Source organism: Carcharhinus amblyrhynchos, chromosome 14 (assembly GCF_965287045.1).
Source record: "Carcharhinus amblyrhynchos chromosome 14, sCarAmb.v2.hapA, whole genome shotgun sequence".
NCBI classification, from domain to species: domain Eukaryota; kingdom Metazoa; phylum Chordata; class Chondrichthyes; order Carcharhiniformes; family Carcharhinidae; genus Carcharhinus; species Carcharhinus amblyrhynchos.
Window position 1 is genome coordinate 71,739,077 of NC_137337.1, and position 22,322 is coordinate 71,761,398.

Consider the following 22,322-nt stretch of genomic DNA (forward strand, 5'->3'; position numbering starts at 1 on the left):
ACAAGTTGGCTTACATTAACACTGCAATGAAGTTACTGTGAAAATCCCCTAATCGCCACACTCCGGCACCTGTTTGGGTACACTTGAGGGAGAATTTAGCATGGCCAATGAACCTAACCAGCATGTCTTTCAGACCGTGGGAGGAAACCAGAGCACCCAGACGAAACCCATGCAGACATGGGAGAACATGCAGACAGTGACCCAAGCCAGGAATTGAACCCCAGTCCCTGGTGCTGAGAGGCTGCAGTGCTAATCACTGTGCCACCGTGCAACCCATTACACTGATCTTAATTATTTCCCTGTCCCTCATAAAGACATTGGGTAGTCAATGACCAACCTCCACAACAAATAAGAAATCCTACAGATTTTGGCTGATTGCAGCAATGGTGGAGGAAGGGGAAGTGGGGATGCGCAAAAGTTCCCGCTCCTCATTAATACTGAGCAGCCTGACTGGAAAGTACAAGTGTAATATCAAGATTAGATCGAGTGGTGATTTACCCCATCTCCTTAGGATGAAGCTATGACAACTTGTAATTACATAGCATCTTTAACTCAATAAAACGACCTAAAGCGTTTTGCAGAGGCATCATAAAACAAAATTGGACACTCTGTCATATAGGATGACCAAAAGCTTGGCCAAGCAGATAGGTTTTAAGGAGGAAAGGGAAGTGAAGAGCAGTGGAAAGGTGTGGAGAAGCTTAGGGCCTTGGCAGCTGAAGGCACGGCCACTATAACATTACTTGTATGTCACATGGAAATAGTAAGCAAGAACTTTTGTAAATTAAAAGGGCAAATGCTAACAGTCTTAGTAACAATTACCTGCGTTTCCGATCTTCAATTAATCTTATTTTTCGACCATTTATCTCTGTACCCTCCAGCTTGTTGAGAGCATTTTTCATATCGCTAGATGAGGCAAACTCAACCACCCTAAAACAAAGTTACAGTTTGAGAAATGCACATCTTGTAATACTGACAACCGTGCAATATTTTGCCTCAGGTGGGAAGTGCACAGTCTGATATAAACTAAAGCTTCAACAGAAGGTCCTTGGTTCAATCCCCAGTCATATGCACTCACCCTGTGCTGATACACAGGGACTATGGCGGCAATCAATAAGGGTTCTCATTCTGATGGCTAAAATGAATACCTGCTGCAATGGGAGCCTGAATGGATATTGGGCAAGTGTGGGCTCAGGCTGGGACGTGATGCCTTCCACAATTTCAGGGTCTGTCAATGTTCAATTTTAACATTTGTTGATGTTCAATTTCTGAGAGAAGAATGGGCACAGTAAGAAGTCTCACAACACCAGATTAAAGTCCAACAGATTTACTTTGAATGGCGAGCTTTCGGAGCACTGCTCCTTCATCAGGTGAGTGGAGATTAGTTCACAAACAAGGTATATATAGGCAAAGACACAATATCTATTATATATATATATATCACAATATATGTGTTTTTGTGAACTAACCTCAACTCACCTGATGAAGGAGCAGCGCTCATGATTCCAAATAAACCTGGTGTTGGACTTTAACCTGGTGTTGTTAGACTTCTTACTGTCCAACCCTGGCATATCCAAATCATGAGTGAACAATGACCAGTTAGGCAAAATAATGGAGCAAACCTGATGTTTGTGCAATCATTACCAGAACACGGATTAATTCCTTCAAGAAAAAGGAAGAGAGAACATTGGAAAAGTACATTTTAAAGAAACAAATGTTTTAGGAAAAATACTTCCTCTACACTTCACGATTCAATCCATTCTGTAACAGGACCCAGCAACCTGCATTGGAGTTGCTCCTGAGGTTATTAGTTAGCCCCGCCCATAATACTCAGAATTTCAAGATTACAGCTGTGGCTTTTATCTACAAGAAGAGGGATTCTAGTGAGCTTATCCACAGAGGAATTGGGCTGACATCTGTTTTTTTTACAGTGGATCTCTTGGGAGTTGCTGGAGACTAATATCAGGTGCTATGCAGTCAAAGAGGAGGACCAGAGGAGAATAGACTAATTCCAATCTCAAAGCACAATACAAACTGTGGCTTTGTGATTGTAAGGCTCTGTGAAAACAGGACTGGACTGATTTTCACAAGGTGCTTTATCAAGAAGCTGGGAAGCCTGGGAATATGCGGTCAAATCTTGGATTGTATTCAGGATGGGTACTCCAGTTCAAAGATCCACATAAAGATGGATGAGGCTCTTAAAATGGAAGTGAGGTGGGTTATTGCCGTTCTACCTGATGTAATGGCTTGAAGGGCAATGCAGGGTATGGCCTTGCAGTGTCTGTTCCACCTAAACTATTGTGACACTGATTAGAATCATAGAAACCTACAGTGCAGAAGGAGGCCATTTGGCCCATCGAGTCAGCACTGACCACAATCCCACTCTGGCCCTATCCCCATAACTCCATGCATTTACCCTTGCTGGTCCCCCTGACACTAAGGAGCAATTTAGTATGGCCAATCCACCTAACCTGCACATCTTTCGGATTGTGGGAGGAAACCGGAGCACCCGGAGGAAACCCACGCAGACATGAGGAGAATGTGCAGATTCCACACAGACGGTGACCCAACCCGGGAATCAAACCCGGATCCCTGGCGCTGTGAGGCAGCAATGCTAACCACTGTGCCAGTTTAATTCTAGCAGATTAAATAGTGGACCCACCCAGAGCTTTACACATCATTAAGCATCCTGGGTTAATGTGTGGTAGACTGTACTGGGAACCAACACGTGCAGTTAAGATCACAATTGCGAGGTATTGTTCAGAGGTGAGTACCTGCTCCAATTGTTGATTTACCTCATTACCCAAGAATCTCCATGTCTGCAAACTTTAGCTCTGTGACCATTCAGAAAGGGCAAAGGACGACTTGATCATTTTCACCTTCCTTCAAAGTTTCAAAGCAGGTAAAGTTTATGGAATATTATATAATTCCATAATTATATCTCAGTGTGCCATAAATGGGCAGCATGGAGCCATAGTGGTTAGCACTACTGCCTCTCCGCGTCAGGGACCCAGGTTCAATTCCGGCCTTGGGTGATTGGCTGTGTGGAGTTTGCACGTTCTCCCCATGTCTGTGTGGGTTTCCTCCGAGTGCTTCGGTTTCCTCCTACAGTCTAAAGATGTGCAATGCTAAGTTGCCCCTAACTGTCAGTGGGACTAGCTAGGGTAAATGCATAGGGTTATGGGGATAGACCTGGATGGGATTATGGTCGGTGCAGACTCGATAGGCCGAATGGCCTCCTTCTGCACTGTAGGATTCTATGATTCTTTCTCTTGATCGTGTGTGAAACCCAGGACCAAGAAAGAGGTTTTGACAAACCTGCATATGATACGAAATTTCAACATATGGCCTGATTTGATTCTTCCACTATGCTGACGGCATATCTCATAAAACAACTAATAAGGAAGCTATTGCTGGAAGACACTACTAAATGTCAGAAAATGTGCTCATATATCCAGCACTCATATCCTGGATTCTCAAAGCCTTAGCTTACGTTTTTGCATCTAAGCTGTTTGGATTTAGGTAATTTAGTTGTATCCCCTTGGGGAGAGACACCAAGATCACCAAAAAATCTAAACAGCTTCCACTATTGTACTTCACATAAATCCAATGAACAAGAATACCACGAACAGCTAAAAACAACTGAGATGTTCTTGTATTCATTAATTATATTTCAGTTGGTCAGAAGGTTACTTGCCAACACAGAGTAACACTAGCAATTACCCCCATGAGTGACTGTTCAAGCTACTCAAACCAAAGTGTTTTGATGCTTTGATTAATGTAATATAATTGGATTCCTGAATTGGTAATCCAAATTAATTTACTGTTCCAGAATAGACAGGTAGAATTAGAATTGAACCATGGTCTTTCAGTCAGACAACAGTGAATAAAGTAGTGATGAATCATGCGTCAAAACTAAAATACACAACTAAATTTGGTCATATATTGCGAGATGTCTGTTCAATTTTTTTAAAAAATCCGTTTGTTCTCTTCCTTCATGTAGTTACCAATTCCAGCTGCTCAGTATCTCACCCAAGTGAACAATCTTCACAGGCTACTCAACTATTCGGTCAGCCACTCCAGCCAACAGTTCTCCTACTAATGCCATTCAACTGAGATCAGTAAAGTCAGGACAGTTGAGTGATTGAACCTGGGTACTTTTTGGGCAGCAGTACAGTTACCATCTCAGTCACCAGAAGAGCCACTTTTGCCTTCTTCAGTCATCAGTTGTTCTCAATTAATTTGACTTCACAGCAGAAAGTCAACAGGTAGAACAGATGTGCGGCTTTTCATTTACTGTTATCTAAGTGGGGCAGTACAGTGGTTAGCACTGCTGCCTCACAACGCCAGGGACCCCGGTTCAATTCCTGGCTTGGGTCACTGTCTGTGCGGGGTCTATACATTCTCCCTGTGTCTGCATGGATTTCTTTCAGTGATCTGGTTTCCTCCCACAGTCCAAAAGATGTGCTGGTTAGGTGCACTGACCATGCCGGAGTGTGGCGACTAGGGGATTTTCACAGTAGCTTCATTGCAGTGTGAATGTAAGCCTACTTATGTCTAATAAATGATCCAACTTAACTTAAAAGAATGACTCAATTCTAATTCTACCAGTCCTTTCTTGGAAAGTAAATTGATTTGTGTCACCAATGCAAGAAATTAATAATACTCGAAGTAAAAATGGAAACTTTAATCATGTGCGATTTCCTTCAGGCTCTGACAATGCGAGAAGCCTGTGTCCGCCAGGACGCTGGGCTGGATTCAGCTGTCACTGGCTCTGAATACCTCTCTGTCTATTCCTGCATATTTTGTAATGACTCAACCAATCAGAAAAAGTTTATAATAGAAATACGTGGCATGCTTAACAGTGTTCAATCAAGCTCTTTGTTCGCACTGAGTTCATGTTTTCTCTTACTGTTGATGCAGAGATGCCAGTGTTGGATTGGGGTAGGCACAGTAAGAAGTTTCACAACACCAGGTTAAAGTCCAACAGGTTTTTTGGAATAACGAGCTTTTGGAGCGCTGCTCCTTGCTCAGGTGAGTGAAGAGGTAAGGGTAGGTTTCACAAACATGCATATATCGGCAAAGACACAATCACAAGAATTGTGACAATTGTGTCTTTGCCGATATATATGCCATATTTCTGAACCTATCTCTCCACTAATCTGATGAAGAAACAGTGCTCCAAAGCTCTTGATTCCAAATAAATCTGTTGGACTCAAACCTGGTGTTGTGACACTTCTCACTGTTTCTTATTGTTGCTAGAAATCATCATTTCATAGAATCACTAAACATTCCTGAACAGTCAACATGATAGCTATTAAATTGAAATAATTTTGTTTTAAACATTACTCTAACTCCTTCAAAATAAGAGGGATCTGGATGTCCAAGTGTATGAATCACAAAATCTTAGTAGGCAGGTGCAGCAAATAATTAGGAAAGCTAATAGAGTTTATTGTGATGGGAACTGATTACAAAAGTAGGGAGATTTTCCTTCAGTTATACAGGGCATTAGTGAGGCCACATTTGGAGTATTGTGTACAGTATTGGTCTCCTTATCTAAGGAAGGATGTTAATATATCGGAAGCAGTTGAGAAAAGGTTTACTAGGCTAATACCTGGAATGGGTAAGTTGTCTTATGAGGAAGGGTTGGCAGGCTTGGTTTGTACCTGATGGAAACCTTACAGTGCAGGTGGCGGCCATTTGGTCTTCAAGACACACAACAACGTAGAATCGCCGAGCAGAAACCGATAGCCAAGTTCCGCACATGAGGACGGCCTCAAACAGGATCTTGGGTTCATGTGAAATGATCTGTAACCCCCACAACTTGTCTGGGCTTGCAAAATCTCACCAACTGTCCTGACTTGAGACAATTCACACCTCTTTAACCTGTGCTTAACCCTTTCTCCACTCACATTGTCTGCACCTGTAAAGATTTGATTACCTGTTAAGACTCACATTCCAACCATTATCTTGTAATTGAGTTTGTGTCTATATAATGCCCTGTTAAATCCTGCACTCACCTGATGAAGGAGCAGCACTCCGAAAGCTTGTGCTACCAAATCAACCTGTTGGACTTTAACCTAGTGTTGTGAGACTACTTACTGTGCCCATCCCAGCCCAATATCGGCAATTCCACATCATAGAAACCATTACAGTGCAGGAGGTGGCCATTTGGTCCATCAAGTCTGCACCAACCACAATCCCACCAAGGTCCTATTCCCATAACCCCACACATTTACCCTACTAATTCCCCTGACACTAGGGTCAATTTAGCATGGCCAATCCAATTTACCTGCACATCTTTGGACTGTGGGAAGAAACCAGAGCGCCAGAAGGAAATCCATGCAGACATGGGAAGAATGTGCAAACTCAACACAGATGGAAGCCCAAGGCCGGAATTGAACCTGGGTCCCTGGCACTGAGAGGCAGCAGTGTTAACCACTGTGCCAACCTGGACCATCTTTTGTAAAACTTGATGCAAATATTTATTTAATGCCTCTATCATATCTTACTCCTCCACAATTAGATTGCCTTCCATGCACAAACAATGCAATCTCTTGTTATTGTTACTTTTCATGTGCTTTCACAAGCCCCTACCATTTCCTTTCATATCACTGCTATCGTTTTCCTGTTCTCTTTTAGGTTTGCTAATCTCCCCTTTTACCTTGCTTACATCTTCTATATTCTTAATAGTTTTCTCAGTACAGACTATCCTTGTTGCAGTTATGATGAGCAGCACTTACAATGATAAAATAAAATTTGACACCCTGTTTCAAATTTACAATGCCAATTTTGACTTTATAACACCAAGTCAGTGAACAATTGGTCTCTACCAACTCTTATGTCCCTCTGTGTTGTGTCTTTCACAACATCATAATGGGCAAATTGCTTCTCAGGCACAGTACAGAAGTGTAGCACTATTATATCTTGGGAAATACACTACTTTAAGGCAATTATACTGAAGTAAGATCTCACAAACGTTTCACTATTCAATGCAAAAGAGGTCTCACACCTTGGTTCAGGGCAGCAAGGTGGCATAGTGGTTAGCACTGCTATCTCAGGGTTAGACCTGGGTTCAGTTCCCAGCTTGGGTCATGGACTGTGTGGAGTTCTCTCCGTGTCTGCTTGGGTTTCCTCTGGGTGCTCCGGTTTCCTCTCTCAGTCCAAATATAGGCGAGTTAGGTGGATTGGCGATGCTAAATTGTCCCTTAGTGTCCCAGGATCCAGGATATGTGGGTTAGAGGGATTAGTGGGGTAAATACGTGGAATTACGGGTTTAGGGCATGGGTGGGATTGTGGTTGGTACAGACTCGATGGGCTGAATGGCCTCCTTCTGCAGTGTAGGGATTCTAACCAAACCCCTATGTATAACATTGCTCCCTTGGGAAAACCAGTTTCAACTTATGCCATGGTTTTCAGGAACCAGTTGTGTTTAAGTCTGGGTATTGCCTGTATTTTTAATCCTACCTTTATCACATGCCTTCTTTCTAAGTTTAATATCATCATCTTATTTTACCCAAGGAAATCCATTGTTTGATACGCACCCTTTTAGCCCAAGACAAGACTAATATACATCCTTTATTCCCTGTCCTCCTATTCCTCTAAGGCCAGAGACATGGTCCCATAGAGGGATATGGTCCCCGGAAGGGTAGGGGGTTTAGTTCAGTCGAGCAGCATGGTCAGTGCAGGTTTAGAGGGCCAAAGGGCCTGTTCCTGTGCTGTAATTTTCTTTGTTCTTTGTTTTTTTGTATTGTGAATCTTCTTCATCTTTGAGATTTCAGAGGGACCATTTGCGTGGATATAGTTGAACTGGAGGCCAGGGCAAGGCTGTACAATATTTTGTTTGAAAGTGACATGATGGAGCTTAGGCCTGACAGATTAATAGAACTTTTAAAAAACTGCTCAAGTATTTTAAGGGAAACAGTAGACTACATTTTGAAGAAGATAAATCTTCAAAGAGCAGGCTGTTACAAAGTTTTAATCGTAATCATCTCAGCCTATTACATAGTATAACAGATAGATTTTCAAGGTTATATTCATCAGCTGGCTGTAAGGATGTTACTAAGACTGTACATCACAATCTTTGTCTATTTCTGCAGTAAGTCAGACAAACACTTCAAAGCTTTGTACTAAGAAATGTTGCATATATCACCTAAATTCAATATCTTAAATTAATACAGAAGCTCCTGCATATCAGCTCCAGTGTTTACTAAACCGCAGCTACACAGCCATGCCAGCCCACTTTGCTTTCAGCTGATCATTTTGGGACTTCAGGGCATCTTTGCATTAAAAAATGGATTGAAAAAGATGAAACTATCTAGCACAGTAATCCTAAATAATTGCATTATAGTAAAATCTTATTGCCAATAGGCTGCTCGAAATAGCCAGACACTTATAGAAGTTCTAGTTAAACTATTTCAAATATAACATTAATCAAATAGATTACCGCTCAGACAGAGATGGTCTATGTCAGTATTTATCCTCCACCTGACATATGAACATAAGAAGTAGGAGCAGGAGTAGGCCATCTAGCCCTTCGAGCTTGCCCCGCCATTCAATAAGATCATGGCTGATCTGAAGTGGCGCAGTTCCACTTTCTCGCTTTCTCCCCACAACCCTTAATTCCCTTGTCTGCCAAAAACCTATCTACCCGCGTCTTAAATATATTCAGCGAGGTAGCCTCCACCACTTCAACGGGCAGAGAATTCCAGAGATTCACCACCCTTTGAAGAAGTTCCTCCTCAACTCCGTTCTAAACTGCACCCCCCCTTATCTTGAGGCTGTGCCCTCTAGTCCTGCTGTCCTTTCTGAGCGGGAAGAATCTCTCTACCGCTACCCTATCCATCCCTTTCATTATCTTATACGTCTCTATAAGATAAATAGACCCTTCTCCAACTTCACTTGATCTCACACTATCAACGTACCCTTCCATTCCTTTTTACGGGGACTTCCTCTCCAACTTCCCTTCAAAATGCCTGTCCCGTTAAGTAATGAAAGAGCTCTGACGTGTGAAACATTAGGAAGGGACATGTGAAAAGATAACAATGCATCTCTTGCTGCCACTTATACCGAGTAAACTCATCTTACCCTTCATTCTTGTTTCGGTGCGCATCCACAAATGTAACCTCTCCAGCCTGTCTCATCAAGTCTTTCAAATCCTATGTACAACAAGAACAATACTTATTAAAGTAACAGTGTACACTTTGATATTCACAGAAAACACAACTAAATATATTAAATATGATTCAGATGTTTTAAAATTTCCAGTGACATGGATGAATTTTCAAAATATTTAGAATTTAAGAAAATATGATCGTTTCAAAAATTGCTACTCGAATCAATATACAGTACGCATAAATATTTTTACAAAGGACGTTTTGTTTATTTATTGGCCATAATTGCACCACAATACCATTATTTTAAAAACAAAGCATTTAAATTTGGTTGACTCTTGATGAGGCACAGAGTGGAAGAAATTTCACCCACTAGCACCAACCTTGGAAGTTAATTTCTGAAATATACTAGATGTGTGATGTAATTACTTCTTTCATTTTAGCCCGAGGTAAGTCACCTTATAAGCCTTAGCAGATATCAGCCAAGCACTTGTGCTGCCTTACCGGAGAGTCACTCTTCAATACTTAGCTGGTGATCTTGTGCATTTCAGGCTAGATTCTGCATCCACATTTTCTCTCATGGAAATGGAAACTGCTACACAATTCACTGGCAGTATTGGCTTCCCTTTTCTTACACTGATCCTCCAAGCAACCCACTAATGAAATCCTATTACTCCAGTCAGAAGCAAAAACCCTTTGAGATAAGGGTAGGCTACCTGGTTGACAAGAACCACGCAGAAAAGGTTATCCTGATAAAGGCTGCCGCCAATACTCTCCTCGTTTCCCGGACCCTCATTAAATTTGAATATTAAATATATTATGCACATCAGCCTGCAGTCAAATTAGCCAAGCCAGAGCTTCCATTGGTGTTATAAATACTTGCAACCTGCAAACAAATGAAGGAGACCATACACAAAGTCAACTAGATTATTTGATCACATATATAAAAAAGGGAAAACCAATCCTCAAAAGAAACCAAGTGACTCTTAAACAATAGACAGTTAAAAAAAAACAGGAATTCACACATGCTTGGGAGGAGGACAACAGTTGGCTAAGCATAAAGGTGAGTTCTGATGAAAAGTCATCATGCCGAAGCATTCAACGAGACCTTACCATCGCGCCCACTCTCATTCCGGGGCAAGCGAGGTTCCCAGAATGGAAATCTTCGTTGGCCTCAGATGGGATTTTACGATCACACCTGAGCGAGGCCTTAAAATCCCGCCCATTAACTCTGTTTCTCCCTCCGCAGATGCTGCCTGATCTGCTGGCTATGTCCAACAAGTTACGTTTTTATTATAGCGAAGCTTGTAATCTTTAACGATTTGAGCACAATTGTAGAGTCAGATTTAAACTCAGCCCATGCATAAAGTAGTAACAACAACTTCAAGAACAACTTATATTTATGTAGTGCCTTTAAAGTAATAAACCATCCCAAAGTGCTTTACAGGAACATTATAAAATAAAATAATGACATGCATAAAGAAATATTAGGTCACATGAATAAAAGCTAGTCAAAGAGATAGGTTTTTAAACAGTGCCTTAAAGGAGGAAAACAAGGAGGTAGGGAGATTTAGGGAGGGAATTCCTGAGCTTGAGATCTGGGCAGCCAAGAACACCAATGGTAGATAACTCAAGAGGCCGGGATTAGATGAGCAGAGCTTTTGGAGAGGGTTTTGGGTTGGTGGAGATTACAGAGATAAGGAGAGGCGAGATCACAGAGGACTTTGAAAATAAGGATAAAAATTTTAAAATCAAAATGTACCAAGTGCATGGGTGACAGATGAATGAGTCTTGATATGAATTAGGACATAAGTGGCAGAGTAATAGACGATCTCAAGTTTACAGAGAAAGTAGCAGACAGATCAGGAATGCATCAGAATAATCAAGCCCAGAGATAGAACAACAATGTGATTTCAGCTGAATGACAGCAATGGCAGGGGCAAAGCCACCTTATGTTAGGGAAATAAGTGGGCTTTGTGATGGTGTAGATGTGTGGAACAAAAGATATCGCACAAAAATAAATAAATTAATATCACTCTGGATGCTAAATTACTATAAAAATTTAATTTTGAACAGCTTGTTTCCAAACACAGGGGTCTGAAACAGTGGCTGATTCATTGCTTTGTAAACTGAAACTTGAAATTTTTTTGGCGTCATTATTGCAACATCGTGACACTGTCTAGAAACCACACGCAAGAGAAAAAAAAACGCTTTTTGTAACAATCCTCAACCACCGAATCCATAGAGGGCTCACCCTTGGTGTTTCAGAGCATAGACAACATCCATGGCAGTACCACTCCTGTGTTTGGTGTGGGTGGCCCGAGTCCCTGATGATATTTTCCAGGAAAACCCAGAGAACTCTTGTGGGTTTCCCTGTAAATGGGGTCGGAAATGTGCTTGACGCCCCCTCAATGAGCCAGGCAGCAAATGGCAGTTTTAGTGATTCCCTGGATGTTATCCTTCAAGATAATGAAGGCGCTAGATAAGGCAGAGGTATGGAGATTCTTTCCACTTAGAAAGGAAACCAGAACTAGAGGGCATATCCTCAAAATAAGCGGGGGGGGGCTGCCGTTTAGAACAGAGTTGAGGAGGAACTTCTTCACTCAAAGGGCGGTGAATCTGTGGAATTCTCTGCCCATTTAAGTGGTGGAGGCTACCTCGTTGAACATATTTAAGTCGAGGGTAGATAGATTTCTGATGGCCAATGGAATTAAGGGTTATGGGGAGCAGGTGGGAAAGTGGAACTGATCCACTTTAGATCAGCCATGATCTTATTGAATGGCGGGGCAGGTTTGAAGGACCAGATGGCCTACTCCTGCTCCTATTTCTTATGTTCTTATCGTGGCGAATTTTATGGTGCCATTTCACACTACCTTTCCAGAGACCTTTCCCACTTCTGTCTCTGTCCATCCCACCCAGAGACCAAATCCTGTAATGAGAACTTGGATTTAACCAACATCTTATTAAATCTACAGACATCCTAAAGCACTTCTCAATTAATTAATTACTATACACATGTAGTCACTATCCACATGCAGGCATCAATTTGCAAAGCCACACAAATAGTAAATTGGATTAAGGACCAGGTAGTCCTCTTGACCGAGTAAGCAATATTGGTCGAGTAAAAGGATCTTTAACATCTACATGAAGAGGCAGGGTCTCAATTTTGCACCTGATCTGATTTATGGCAGCTGTGATATTGCAATGTGAAGTCATCAATTTTGGTAGGAATAACAGCAAAATGGACTATTATTTAAATGGTAAAAAATTGCAGCATGCTGCTGTGCAGAGGGACCTGGGTGTCTTTATGCAAGAATCACAAGGAGTTGGTTTGCAGGTGCAAGCAGGTAATTAAGGCAGCAAATGTAATTTTCTCCTTCACTGCTAGAGGGATGGAGTTTAAAAACAGTGAGGTTATGTTGCAGCTGTATAAGGTGCTGGTGAGACCACACCTGGAGTACTGTGTACAGTTTTGGCAGCCTTACTTGAGAAAGGATACACTGGCACTGGAGGGGGTGCAGAGGAGATTCACTAGATTGATTCCAGAGTTGAGATGTTTGGCTTATGAGGACACACTGAGTAGACTGGGGCAATACTCATCGGAATTCAGAAGAATGAGGGGAGATCTTATAGAAACATATAAAGATTATGAAGGGGACTGGCAGTTGAAATTAGAATTAGGGGGCATGACCTCAAAATAAGGGGAAGCAGATTTAGAACTGAGTTGAGGAGGAACTTCTTCACACAAAGGTTTGTTAATCTGTGGAATTCCCTGCCCAGTGAAACAGTTGAAGCTACCCCATTGAATGTTTTTAAAGCAAAATAGATAAATTTTTGAACAGTAAAGGAATTAAGGGTTATGGTGAGTGGGCGGGTAAGTGGAGCTGAGTCCACAAAAAGATCAGCCTTGATCTTATTGAATGGCAGAGCAGGCTCAAGGGGCCAGATGGCCTATTCCTGCTCCTAGTTCTTATGTTCTAAACAGGAACACCCGGAAGAAATCCATGGAAACACCAGGAGAAAGCAAACTCCACACAAACAGTGACCCAAGCTGTGAATCAAACCCGGCTCCCTGGTGCTGTGAGGCAGCAGTGCTAACCACTGTGTCACCATGCCGCCTGCCCACTGTGGGAGGAAACTGGAGCACCCAGAGGAAACCCATGCAGATACAGGGAGAAAATGCAGACTCAGCATGGATGGTGATCCAAGCTGGGAATCAAACTCGGGGTCCCTGGTACTGTGAGGCAGTGGAGCTAACCACTTTGCCATCCAAAAAATAATTATATTCCACATAAGATCCATGATTCTATGATCATAAGAAAGGGGATTTTAAACCAATGCTGCACATTATCTGCAGAAAAGACTAGCCACTAAAAATGCATTCTGTTGCACAAAAGCAAGTGGGTCAGATCATGGGGAGTCCAGGATCAAAGAACATTAGTCAAAGCAACTTACCAACTGAGGAGTTATCAATGTGGATGAAGGGTATATTATCTAAGTAGCATGCTAAAACGCTCAAGAGTGTTGGAACACGGTAAAACCATTTCTTCATGTCATAGCAACAAAATTATTCTAGGCTAATCCAAAATAAATCAACAGATTTTTTTTTAGGGTCACCATGTACACATTATTACGCATGCATTCAAAAGACTGCCATTCATTGAAACCAGAACAATTGCACAAGTGATTTTCTACGTGTTGCCACAGAACAATTCACTATGCCAATCAAAGATGTTAAGATCATCATTCTTTTTTCTTCAGTGCGCTACATATGCTTTAAATCCGAAACAAGGCAATTCTCACCATTAAAAACTAATTAATTTATTCCATCCAGTTTTTAATAGCACCCTGCTTAGCCACTTGATGAGAACCAAGTGGGACTATCCCAAGTTTTTAATTAAGATACTGAGTGTAATCAGGCAATGTGTAATTCCCACCATACTCCACAAATTCTTAGTTAAATGTGTAACAGGGCCCATCAGTAACTTTTGCTGACTCACCACATTACTTTGCCAAAAAAGTATCTTTTTACCATGTGCGTCTTGTGTTTTGCAATCTTAGGTGCTGTATGCCTTGTCTCCACTTCCAGAGGCAAACTGAGACTCGCGATATTCAGTCAGCATTTTGAAACTGCATTTACACTGGTGGTAACCAGCTATTAAACAAGATTTCCAGCAAAAACTAAGGAAGAGAACACTAGTATATAGTAATCACAAATGTATTAGAAAATACATCACATTTCACATTTAACGTTTAGTCTGTTTTATAGAACTAGTACATTTCAGGATGCAGATTCCAGGTTAAATTTAGGCCAAGTCATCAGAAGATTAATGTTGGGTCCCTGAAGTACATTAATTGTACACAACAACAAATGTGAACATTGTTTTCCCATTGCACTTGTCTTATAACAGAGTACAAAAAAATACCCAAGTTAGTATAGTCCGTTTTAGCATAAACTATATTTCCTACGGTACTGTAGGTTTAAAAACAATTAAGCCACTTACAAAATTATATTTAGTGGCTCTGCAACTTGGAGGGTAGAGTACTGAACTCTCAAACAGATGATCAAGAGTTCCATCCCCAGTCTGGTAGATGGGCAACTGTGTACCAGCAGAGCATTCCATCTCAGAGGGAAAAAGTAAAAACAGGCAGGAACTGACCCACCGTACAAAAGTGCGATGTCTGATCACGATGTGAACGGATGCTGGCCATTGAGAAGTCTACAGCCCAGACCATGCCATTTTCCCAGTTGGAAGAGGTAATGTGTTGACAAGAGGTAGCAGGTGGGGACCTAACAGGAAAACAAGTTATCTGGCATCAGCTGTTTTGGTTTCTGGCACTTGCTGTGTTGGTAAAAGTATCACACTGAAAAGTACATTCTTCAAAACAGAACCAGAACCATCAAGTGTTATAAGAGCTTTAGACTTGGCATTTGCCATTTGAATGCATTCAGCCATGTGTGATTCAAATATTTTGCAAAATATTACACAATAAAAGCATTTAAAAATAAAAACCACCAGAGCTCACCTGCCAACTAACCCTGGAGGATAGATTTTCCACAATAATTCTGTATTGAGTACGAACTGGACGGCTACCTCTGGGAAACAAACAAGAACGTTTTATTCCACTCCTTATGCCATTATTATATTGACTGCACTTCAGTGGCAATTTCAGTGCGGATCTAGACAATCGTTTATTTGCATAATTTGAACTGTAGAGTTGTGTATACTCGAAACGCGAACAGTGGGAGCTGGTTTTCCAGCCTTTCGCATTCTGGTCAGTTTCCACTGATCAAAAAGAGCTCTTGTAACAGCTCATTCTTCAATCACAAGGCAAGTTGCTGCTGCACAAAAGGTTTAGAAAAAACCTTAAAACAGAGTGCTAAGGTTTTCTTGCAGAGTTTAGTGACACCAGTAGAACTGTTCTGGGTAATCTAATTTCAAATGTAGCAGCACAACTGCGGCAGTTCTGGTGAGGGAAAGATAAATTGTCCACGTTCTTAGTCTTGATCACTACTCTTGTGACTGTTGCTGGAAACTACAGGTGTTTGAATGTCACGCGGACAGGTCTAGGCTTGGTAGTGATGGTTCCGAAATCCAAATAGTTTACGGACATTCCACAACTGAGTGAGATACTGGAAGGCATGCGGAACAATATGCAGCAAAGAGGCAATGCATTCAAGTGAAGAGAAAAGGTAACTGAGAGGGAGAAAGAAAAGAGGCATGTTAGAAGTGGTGACCATAATGGGTCACGCTATAAAACTTGCTACATGGCTGGAATATTCAGGGCTATACCGCACTGGAACTGAACATCTGGCCTAAACACTCCATTCCATTCTGGTGTTTATACACCACCTGAGCCCTGTTCCATCTTTCCTCGTCAAGAACAAGCTTTTAAATTGTAATGCAAATGCATCTAACAACAAGAAGAAATTTGTTGACAGAAAAACTCCAAAGCCAAGGGACAAGGAGAAGCAGCAGCTTTGGAAATATGATTTTTTTCCACAAGGCCTTTCCTTGAGGATGTAGTTTTAATATTTCAGTGTGGTTTTAATAGGTACGAGATATATGTTACTGAAAGGAAAGACTCCTTTTGGGAAAATTGTTTTCCATTTGGTCTCATCTTGGCATTAGGTTGAGATAGTGAATTCCTCTCCACTCCTTGTCCATCAAAACAAATTCAACTACCACCAAAATAGATACAACAAAAATAACTTCAGATCTAGTCTTATTTAATGTGCTAGATGTCTCATTTAAGCATCACATTTTTCTTTGATTATTGCAATCAACCCTTCAACCACTTGGAACAGATTAGAATCATAGAATCCCTACAGTGCAGAAGGAGGCCATTTGGTCCATCGAGTCTGCACCAACAACAATCCCACCCAGACCCTACCCCATAACCCCTGTATTTACTCTAGCTAGTCCCCCTGACACTAAGGGATGATTTAGCATGGCCAATCAACCTAACCTGCACATCTTTGAAGCGTGGGAAGAAACTGGAGCACATGGAGGAAACCCACACAGACACGGGGAGAATGTGCAAACTCCACACAGTCACCCGAGGCCAAATTGAACCCAGATTCCTGGTGCCGTGAGGCAGGAGTGCTAACTACTGTGCCACGTGCCGTCCAGAATACAACAGTGTGAAAATTATGGTACGAATATTTAGTGACCTTGTACTAAATTTTCCTTTAACATTATCTTGTCTATATCCATTGTGATAACCATAGTTTTTTTTTATATACAATCTATCCTGCTTTCCTTCCAAACACTACTTTGAATGTTGCCCATATTGGTCTTTCCTCTCCTATCTTTCTCCCCCCCACCACTGCTCACTGTTCAGTGTTTCGATTGCATTCAATCTTTCCCCAATCATGAGATTAAACTTAAACCCCACACATCACAGATCAGTGCTTCTGTGTTTGTTTTGTGCTCTGCAGAGTGTTCATTTTCAACCAAATCCAATATTTCCTTTCCAAGATCATGAACATTACTACCACAAAGGATTTATCTGAGGATTTTACCTTCCGTCTCCTCCACCACCATACAGTCTGTGGTAATTGAAGCGTGGTGGCATTCTGCTTCCTCTGCGCCAACCTCCTCTTGATCTTGATCGAGCGTACTCAATTCTAACCCTAGGAAGATGATTCAGAAGGTTAAATGAACATCCTTCTGCGCTACACAACCATATTTCATGAAAGCAAGGCAAAGCTGCCCGCTACCCCCTCCACCCACCATTTTCACCTCTACACCCCAGCCCATCCTGAAGACACCAACTCCTGCCACTGAATGGTACCATGAGTGTCTGACAGTACATGAGCCGAGACAACATCGTTGGAGTTTAGAAGGACAAGGGAGGATCTTATTGAAACTTACAGGATACTGTAAGGCCTGGATAGAGTGGGTGTGGAGAGGATGTTTCCACTAGTAGGAAATACTAGAACCAAGGGCACAACCTCAGGCTGAAGGGACGATCTTTTAAAACAGAGATGAGGAGGATTTCTTCAGCCAGAGAATGGTGAACCTGTGGAACTCTTTGCTGCAGAAGGCTGTGGAGGCCAGGTCATTGAGTGTCTTTAGATAGGTTCTTGATTAATAAGGGGATCAGGGAAAAAGGCAGGAGAATGGGGATGAGAAAAATATCAGCCATGATTGAATAGCGGTGCAGACTCAATGGGCCGAGTGGCCTAATTCTGCTCCTATGTCTCATGGTCTTAATATTGGCCTTCAGGGACTTTGGACCAGATATGTTGAAGGTGATTTCACAGGGTGCCCCCCATGAATGCACTTTCCAAATGGGGATGAATAGATAACAATCAGGAGTGGAAACCCTAGTTGATTTTGTTCCCCCCCTCCCCACAAGTGAGACTAAAGATAACTTTAACATCTCTGGAGTCACCATATGTGAGATCAGTTAAAATACCAAAGGGATCAAACTTGGGACCTTCTGAATTTTTTTATTTATTTGTGGGATATAGGTGTTGCTGGCTGGGCCCGTATTTATTGCCCATCACTAGTTGCCCTTGAACTGAGTGGTTTGCTAGGCCACGCGTGACTCATAAACATACTGCCTTTAGTCTCAAAGATCAATGTGTCATTTTCATGTGAAAATCAGACTTTAAGTTTAACACAGAATTCTGCATTTCATAGGTAATGTTGGATCAGTAAGTGCCCAAAGTGTAATCAACTACAATCATTAGAATTTCAAACAGTTATTTCCCAACCAGAAGTCAGCACATCGTGAACACATATGTGGAATCACACACTGATACACACAGGAGGTCATTCGGCCCATAGAGCTGACACTGGCTCTTTGAAAAAGCTATCCAGTTAGCCCACATTGCCCACTGTTCAGCAAAGGGTTCTTTTACAAGGATTTATCCAATCCAGTTCTTACTAAATTTCTTTCAATAACGGGCCACATCTGGGCAGCACAGTGGCACAGTGGTTAGCGCTGCTGTTTCACAGCACCAGAGACCCGGGTTTGATTACTGACTTGGGTCACTATCTGTGTGGAGTTTCTCCCCGTGTCTACATGGGTTTCCTCCGGGTGCTCTGATTTCCAAAGACGTGTGGGTTAGGTTGATTGGACATGCTAAATTAATCCTTAGTATCCCAGGATGTGATAGGTTAGATGGATTAGCAGGATAACGAAGCGGGGTAGGGCCTCGGTGGGATTGTTGCCAGTACAGACTTGATGGGCCGAATGGCCTCCTTCTGCACAGGTCAGGATTTTATGATCTTTTCTGTGGTTGTTTTTCAGAAGTGTACTTTTAGTGCTGAATGGAATCAAAATCATCAGCAGTTTCTTCAAATTGTCATTGAGAGACTGTAATTTCTAAATAATGTTCTGATGAAAGTTCAATGCAAGAAATAAACAAGTAGGAAGTCTCACAATCACCAGGTTAAAGTCCAGCAGGTTTATTTGGAATCACAAGCTTTTGGAGTGCTGCTCCCTCATCGGGTGATGGAGAGCTCATCACAATTTTAAGATGTCAAATTGTACTTGTGCTGTTCTCTTACTCATCTGGGGAAGGAGCAGCGGTCCGAAAGCCCATGATTCCAAATAAACCTATTAGACTTTAACCTGGCATTGTGCGACTTCTTACTATTTTTAAACTGTTCTCCTGAGTTCTAGATTCTCTCATATAAGGAAACAAACATAGCGATTATAATCATAGAGTTATATAATCCCTACAGTGCAGGAGGCAGCCATTTGGCCCATCGAATCTGTAACGACAACAATTCCTCCCCAGGTCCCATCCTCACAACCCTACACATATGTCTCACACGATGAAGGGGCAGCGCTCTGAAAGCTCGTGATTCCAAATAAACCTGTTGGACTTTAACATTGTGTTTTGAGGCTTCTTACTGTGCCCACCCCAGTTCAATGCCGGCATCTCCACATCAGAAATAAGCAAAAGCGGACTATTCCACAATTACCATATTAAATGTTTCACTTTTTTTTAACGGTTTAGAATATTTTACATATTTATATCATTTTCAACAAATGAACTCAGAATTAGTTCAGTTGCAGTGACAATTTATTTTTCGGGAGCTGATTTGAAATAATCTGCCAACAGTCTGGTAAAATTAATAGTCCTGGTGGATGGCATTGTAATGCTGGGTTATTCAACAGCAGCAATATTCCAGGTGATAGAAAGCACCATGAAATACGGAATTCTATTTATCCTGCCTCATTTTTGTCAATGTTGGATTTGCACTGCATGCTTTAAATTTATAATTAAGCACAGCCGTGCCCAATTGAGGAAGGATTAAGGGATCATTGTAAGAGCACATAAACCAGTTCACACTCGGTGTCTGGGAGGAACTGGAGGAGTCTGTGACTTTACTGTACTGTCTTGGAAATAAACCTGTTTTAAGGTACAGACTCTCCTTCCCACCCCCATCCCAAAGACGCCAACACCTGCCAGTGAACGGTACCACGAGTACCTGAGAGTACGCGAGCCGAGACAACATTGGCCTTCAGGTATTTAGGATCAGATGTGTCCTCAGCATTCAATTACTGGAATTAACACAGCAAAGTGGGTAAATTGTAGTGATTACAATCATAGCCTCAGATAGAAGAAAAGCTTCAGATAGGGCACAATGGGCTCAAAGTCTAATCAAAATTATATTTTCTATTGTATTTAGTAACACCACCCACCACCCCATTCCGCCCCCCCCACCTACCCCCCCCACCAACCTACCCCCCCCCCCCCCCCCCACACCATCAAGAAAGACAAGGGAACACTAGTTAATACATAACACAAATGCGACAAACTGCCCTATTCCTAATTCAATAGATTAAGAAAGTCACATCCAATTATCTCAAAAATCTACCTACTGAGCACAGACAGATTTGTTACTTGAGGCTGGATCTCAATAACAGGCTTATATCTGTAAAGATTGGTTATTCAGTAGGAATGTGCAGAAAGGAAGGAAAAGAACTGCCAAGATCACTCCACTGATACAACCACACAAGCCACACTCCGGAGTTGGAAGGAACAGGGAGGAACGTCTGCCTGAACAAAAGGAGACAGGAGATCGGTCCCGAATTCCAGAAATCATATCCATTTTGTAAAGTTCTGTCTCATTTCTGTTCACCTTGGGACAGGGAAGGTGAATGCTATTCACAACATTTTTAAAACGAAGGGGAATATCTTTTTCAAAACTGTTCTTCCCCCTTCAAGTGCGCTGAGAAAGGTACAGTGAGAAGGTGAGTTTCAAAGAACCTTCCAGGGGTAAAATAATCACAAGTATTTATTTTTCTCATTGGACCAGCACAATCATTAAATATGTACCACACAGACCTGGCAAGCCGTTGTCCATTATATATGGAGTTTTTAATAGAATCCATACAAGGCAGAGGAGATCATTCAGCCTACTGAGTCTGCACCAACTCTCTGACAGAATATCTCTCCCCTCTCCGCCGCCCTATCCCATAACCCCACACATTTCCTATGGCTAATCCCATCTAATTTATACATCCTAAAACACTAAGAAGTAATTTAGCATAGCCAATCCACCTAACCTGCAGAACTTTGGACTGTGAAAGGAAACCAGGGCACCTGGAGGAAACCCTCACAGACACAGGGGGAGCATGCAAACTCCACACAGGCAGTCAGTCACCTTTTGTTTATTTAGGTTATTTATTTATTAGTCACAATTATGGCTGACATTAACACTGCAATGATTACTGTGAAATTTCCCTGGTCGCCACACTCTGGCTCCTGTTTGGGTCAATGCACCTAACCCGCACGTCTTTCAGAATGTGGGTGAAAATTGGAGCACTTGGAGGAAACCCACGCAGATACGAGGAGAATGTGCAGACTCCACATTGACAGTTTCCCAAGCCGGCAATCGAACCCAGGTCCCTGGCGCTGTGAGGCAGCAGTGCTAACCACTGTGCCACCATTTACTAGCCCCTGAGGTAGAGGATGAGATGCACGTTATGCTCATCAATACCACTGCACACCCTTAGTAACGTAGATATTATGGAGAGAGAATGTAAATAGTTAGCATTCTCTGTGTGGTGAGGCACGCCCCATACTAACTGTAATGCTGAACGGGGTGAAAGATTACCTTTCGTTGCACAGTTCTTTCCCGTTCAATTCATAGACTGCATCATCCGCGTCTCGGTGATCTTCAAATTCCTGGAACACAATAACTAGTTGCAAATTACCTTTCCAGCAGCTGCACAGAGAATGAAAGGTAGAGTGAAGGACAGTGAGTTCCGTGAGCTCCAAAGTCACTTACCACAAAACCAAAACCATTTTTTAAGTTGATTTCTCGTATGCGTCCGTAACCCTTGAAAAACCTCTCAACATCCTTCTCGCGGGCATGAGGACTCAAGCGACCGATGAACACACGGCACCTCATTTTAACTCAGGTGGGAGCTGAACCTGATTTATTAAAACGTTTAAAATTAAATTCAAAGTAGAGCACAGCACTTGGTTCAGAAAGTAAAAGAAACATACTTTGAAATTTAAAAACAAAATGTGGTGGATGCTGGAATCTGAAACAAACAGAATACTGGCAAATCTCAGCAAGTCTGACAGTATCTGTGGAGAGAGAATAGAGCTAACATTTCAAATCTGACAATAGCTCTGACAAAGGGTCATCCAGACTTGAAACATTGGCTCTATTCTGTCTCCACTGATGCTGTCAGGCCTGAGATTTTTCACCACATTTTGAAGATTACCTGCCA

At 41.9% G+C, this 22,322-nt stretch overlaps 1 protein-coding gene across 4 annotated transcripts in view; it reads right to left on the bottom strand.

The window, feature by feature from the left end:
• Window positions 1-22,322, bottom strand: part of LOC145352771 (serine/arginine-rich splicing factor 5-like) — a 35,707-nt gene that overhangs the window by 920 nt on the left and 12,465 nt on the right. For 2 of the 4 annotated variants that reach the window (XM_080203070.1, XM_080203072.1), the window contains exons 2-7: window positions 21,872-22,017; window positions 21,698-21,768; window positions 17,137-17,247; window positions 15,138-15,207; window positions 9,085-9,155; window positions 820-927 (exon numbers count right to left, since the gene is read on the bottom strand). In XM_080203070.1, the coding sequence (XP_080059196.1) occupies window positions 820-927; window positions 9,085-9,155; window positions 15,138-15,207; window positions 17,137-17,247; window positions 21,698-21,768; window positions 21,872-21,994 (554 nt within the window). In that variant the 5' untranslated portion in view covers window positions 21,995-22,017. Of the gene's footprint in view, window positions 1-819; window positions 928-9,084; window positions 9,156-14,774; window positions 14,902-15,137; window positions 15,208-17,136; window positions 17,248-21,697; window positions 21,769-21,871; window positions 22,018-22,322 lie in introns of those variants that run through there. The other 2 variants (XM_080203074.1, XM_080203073.1) reach the window with 2 other exon arrangements.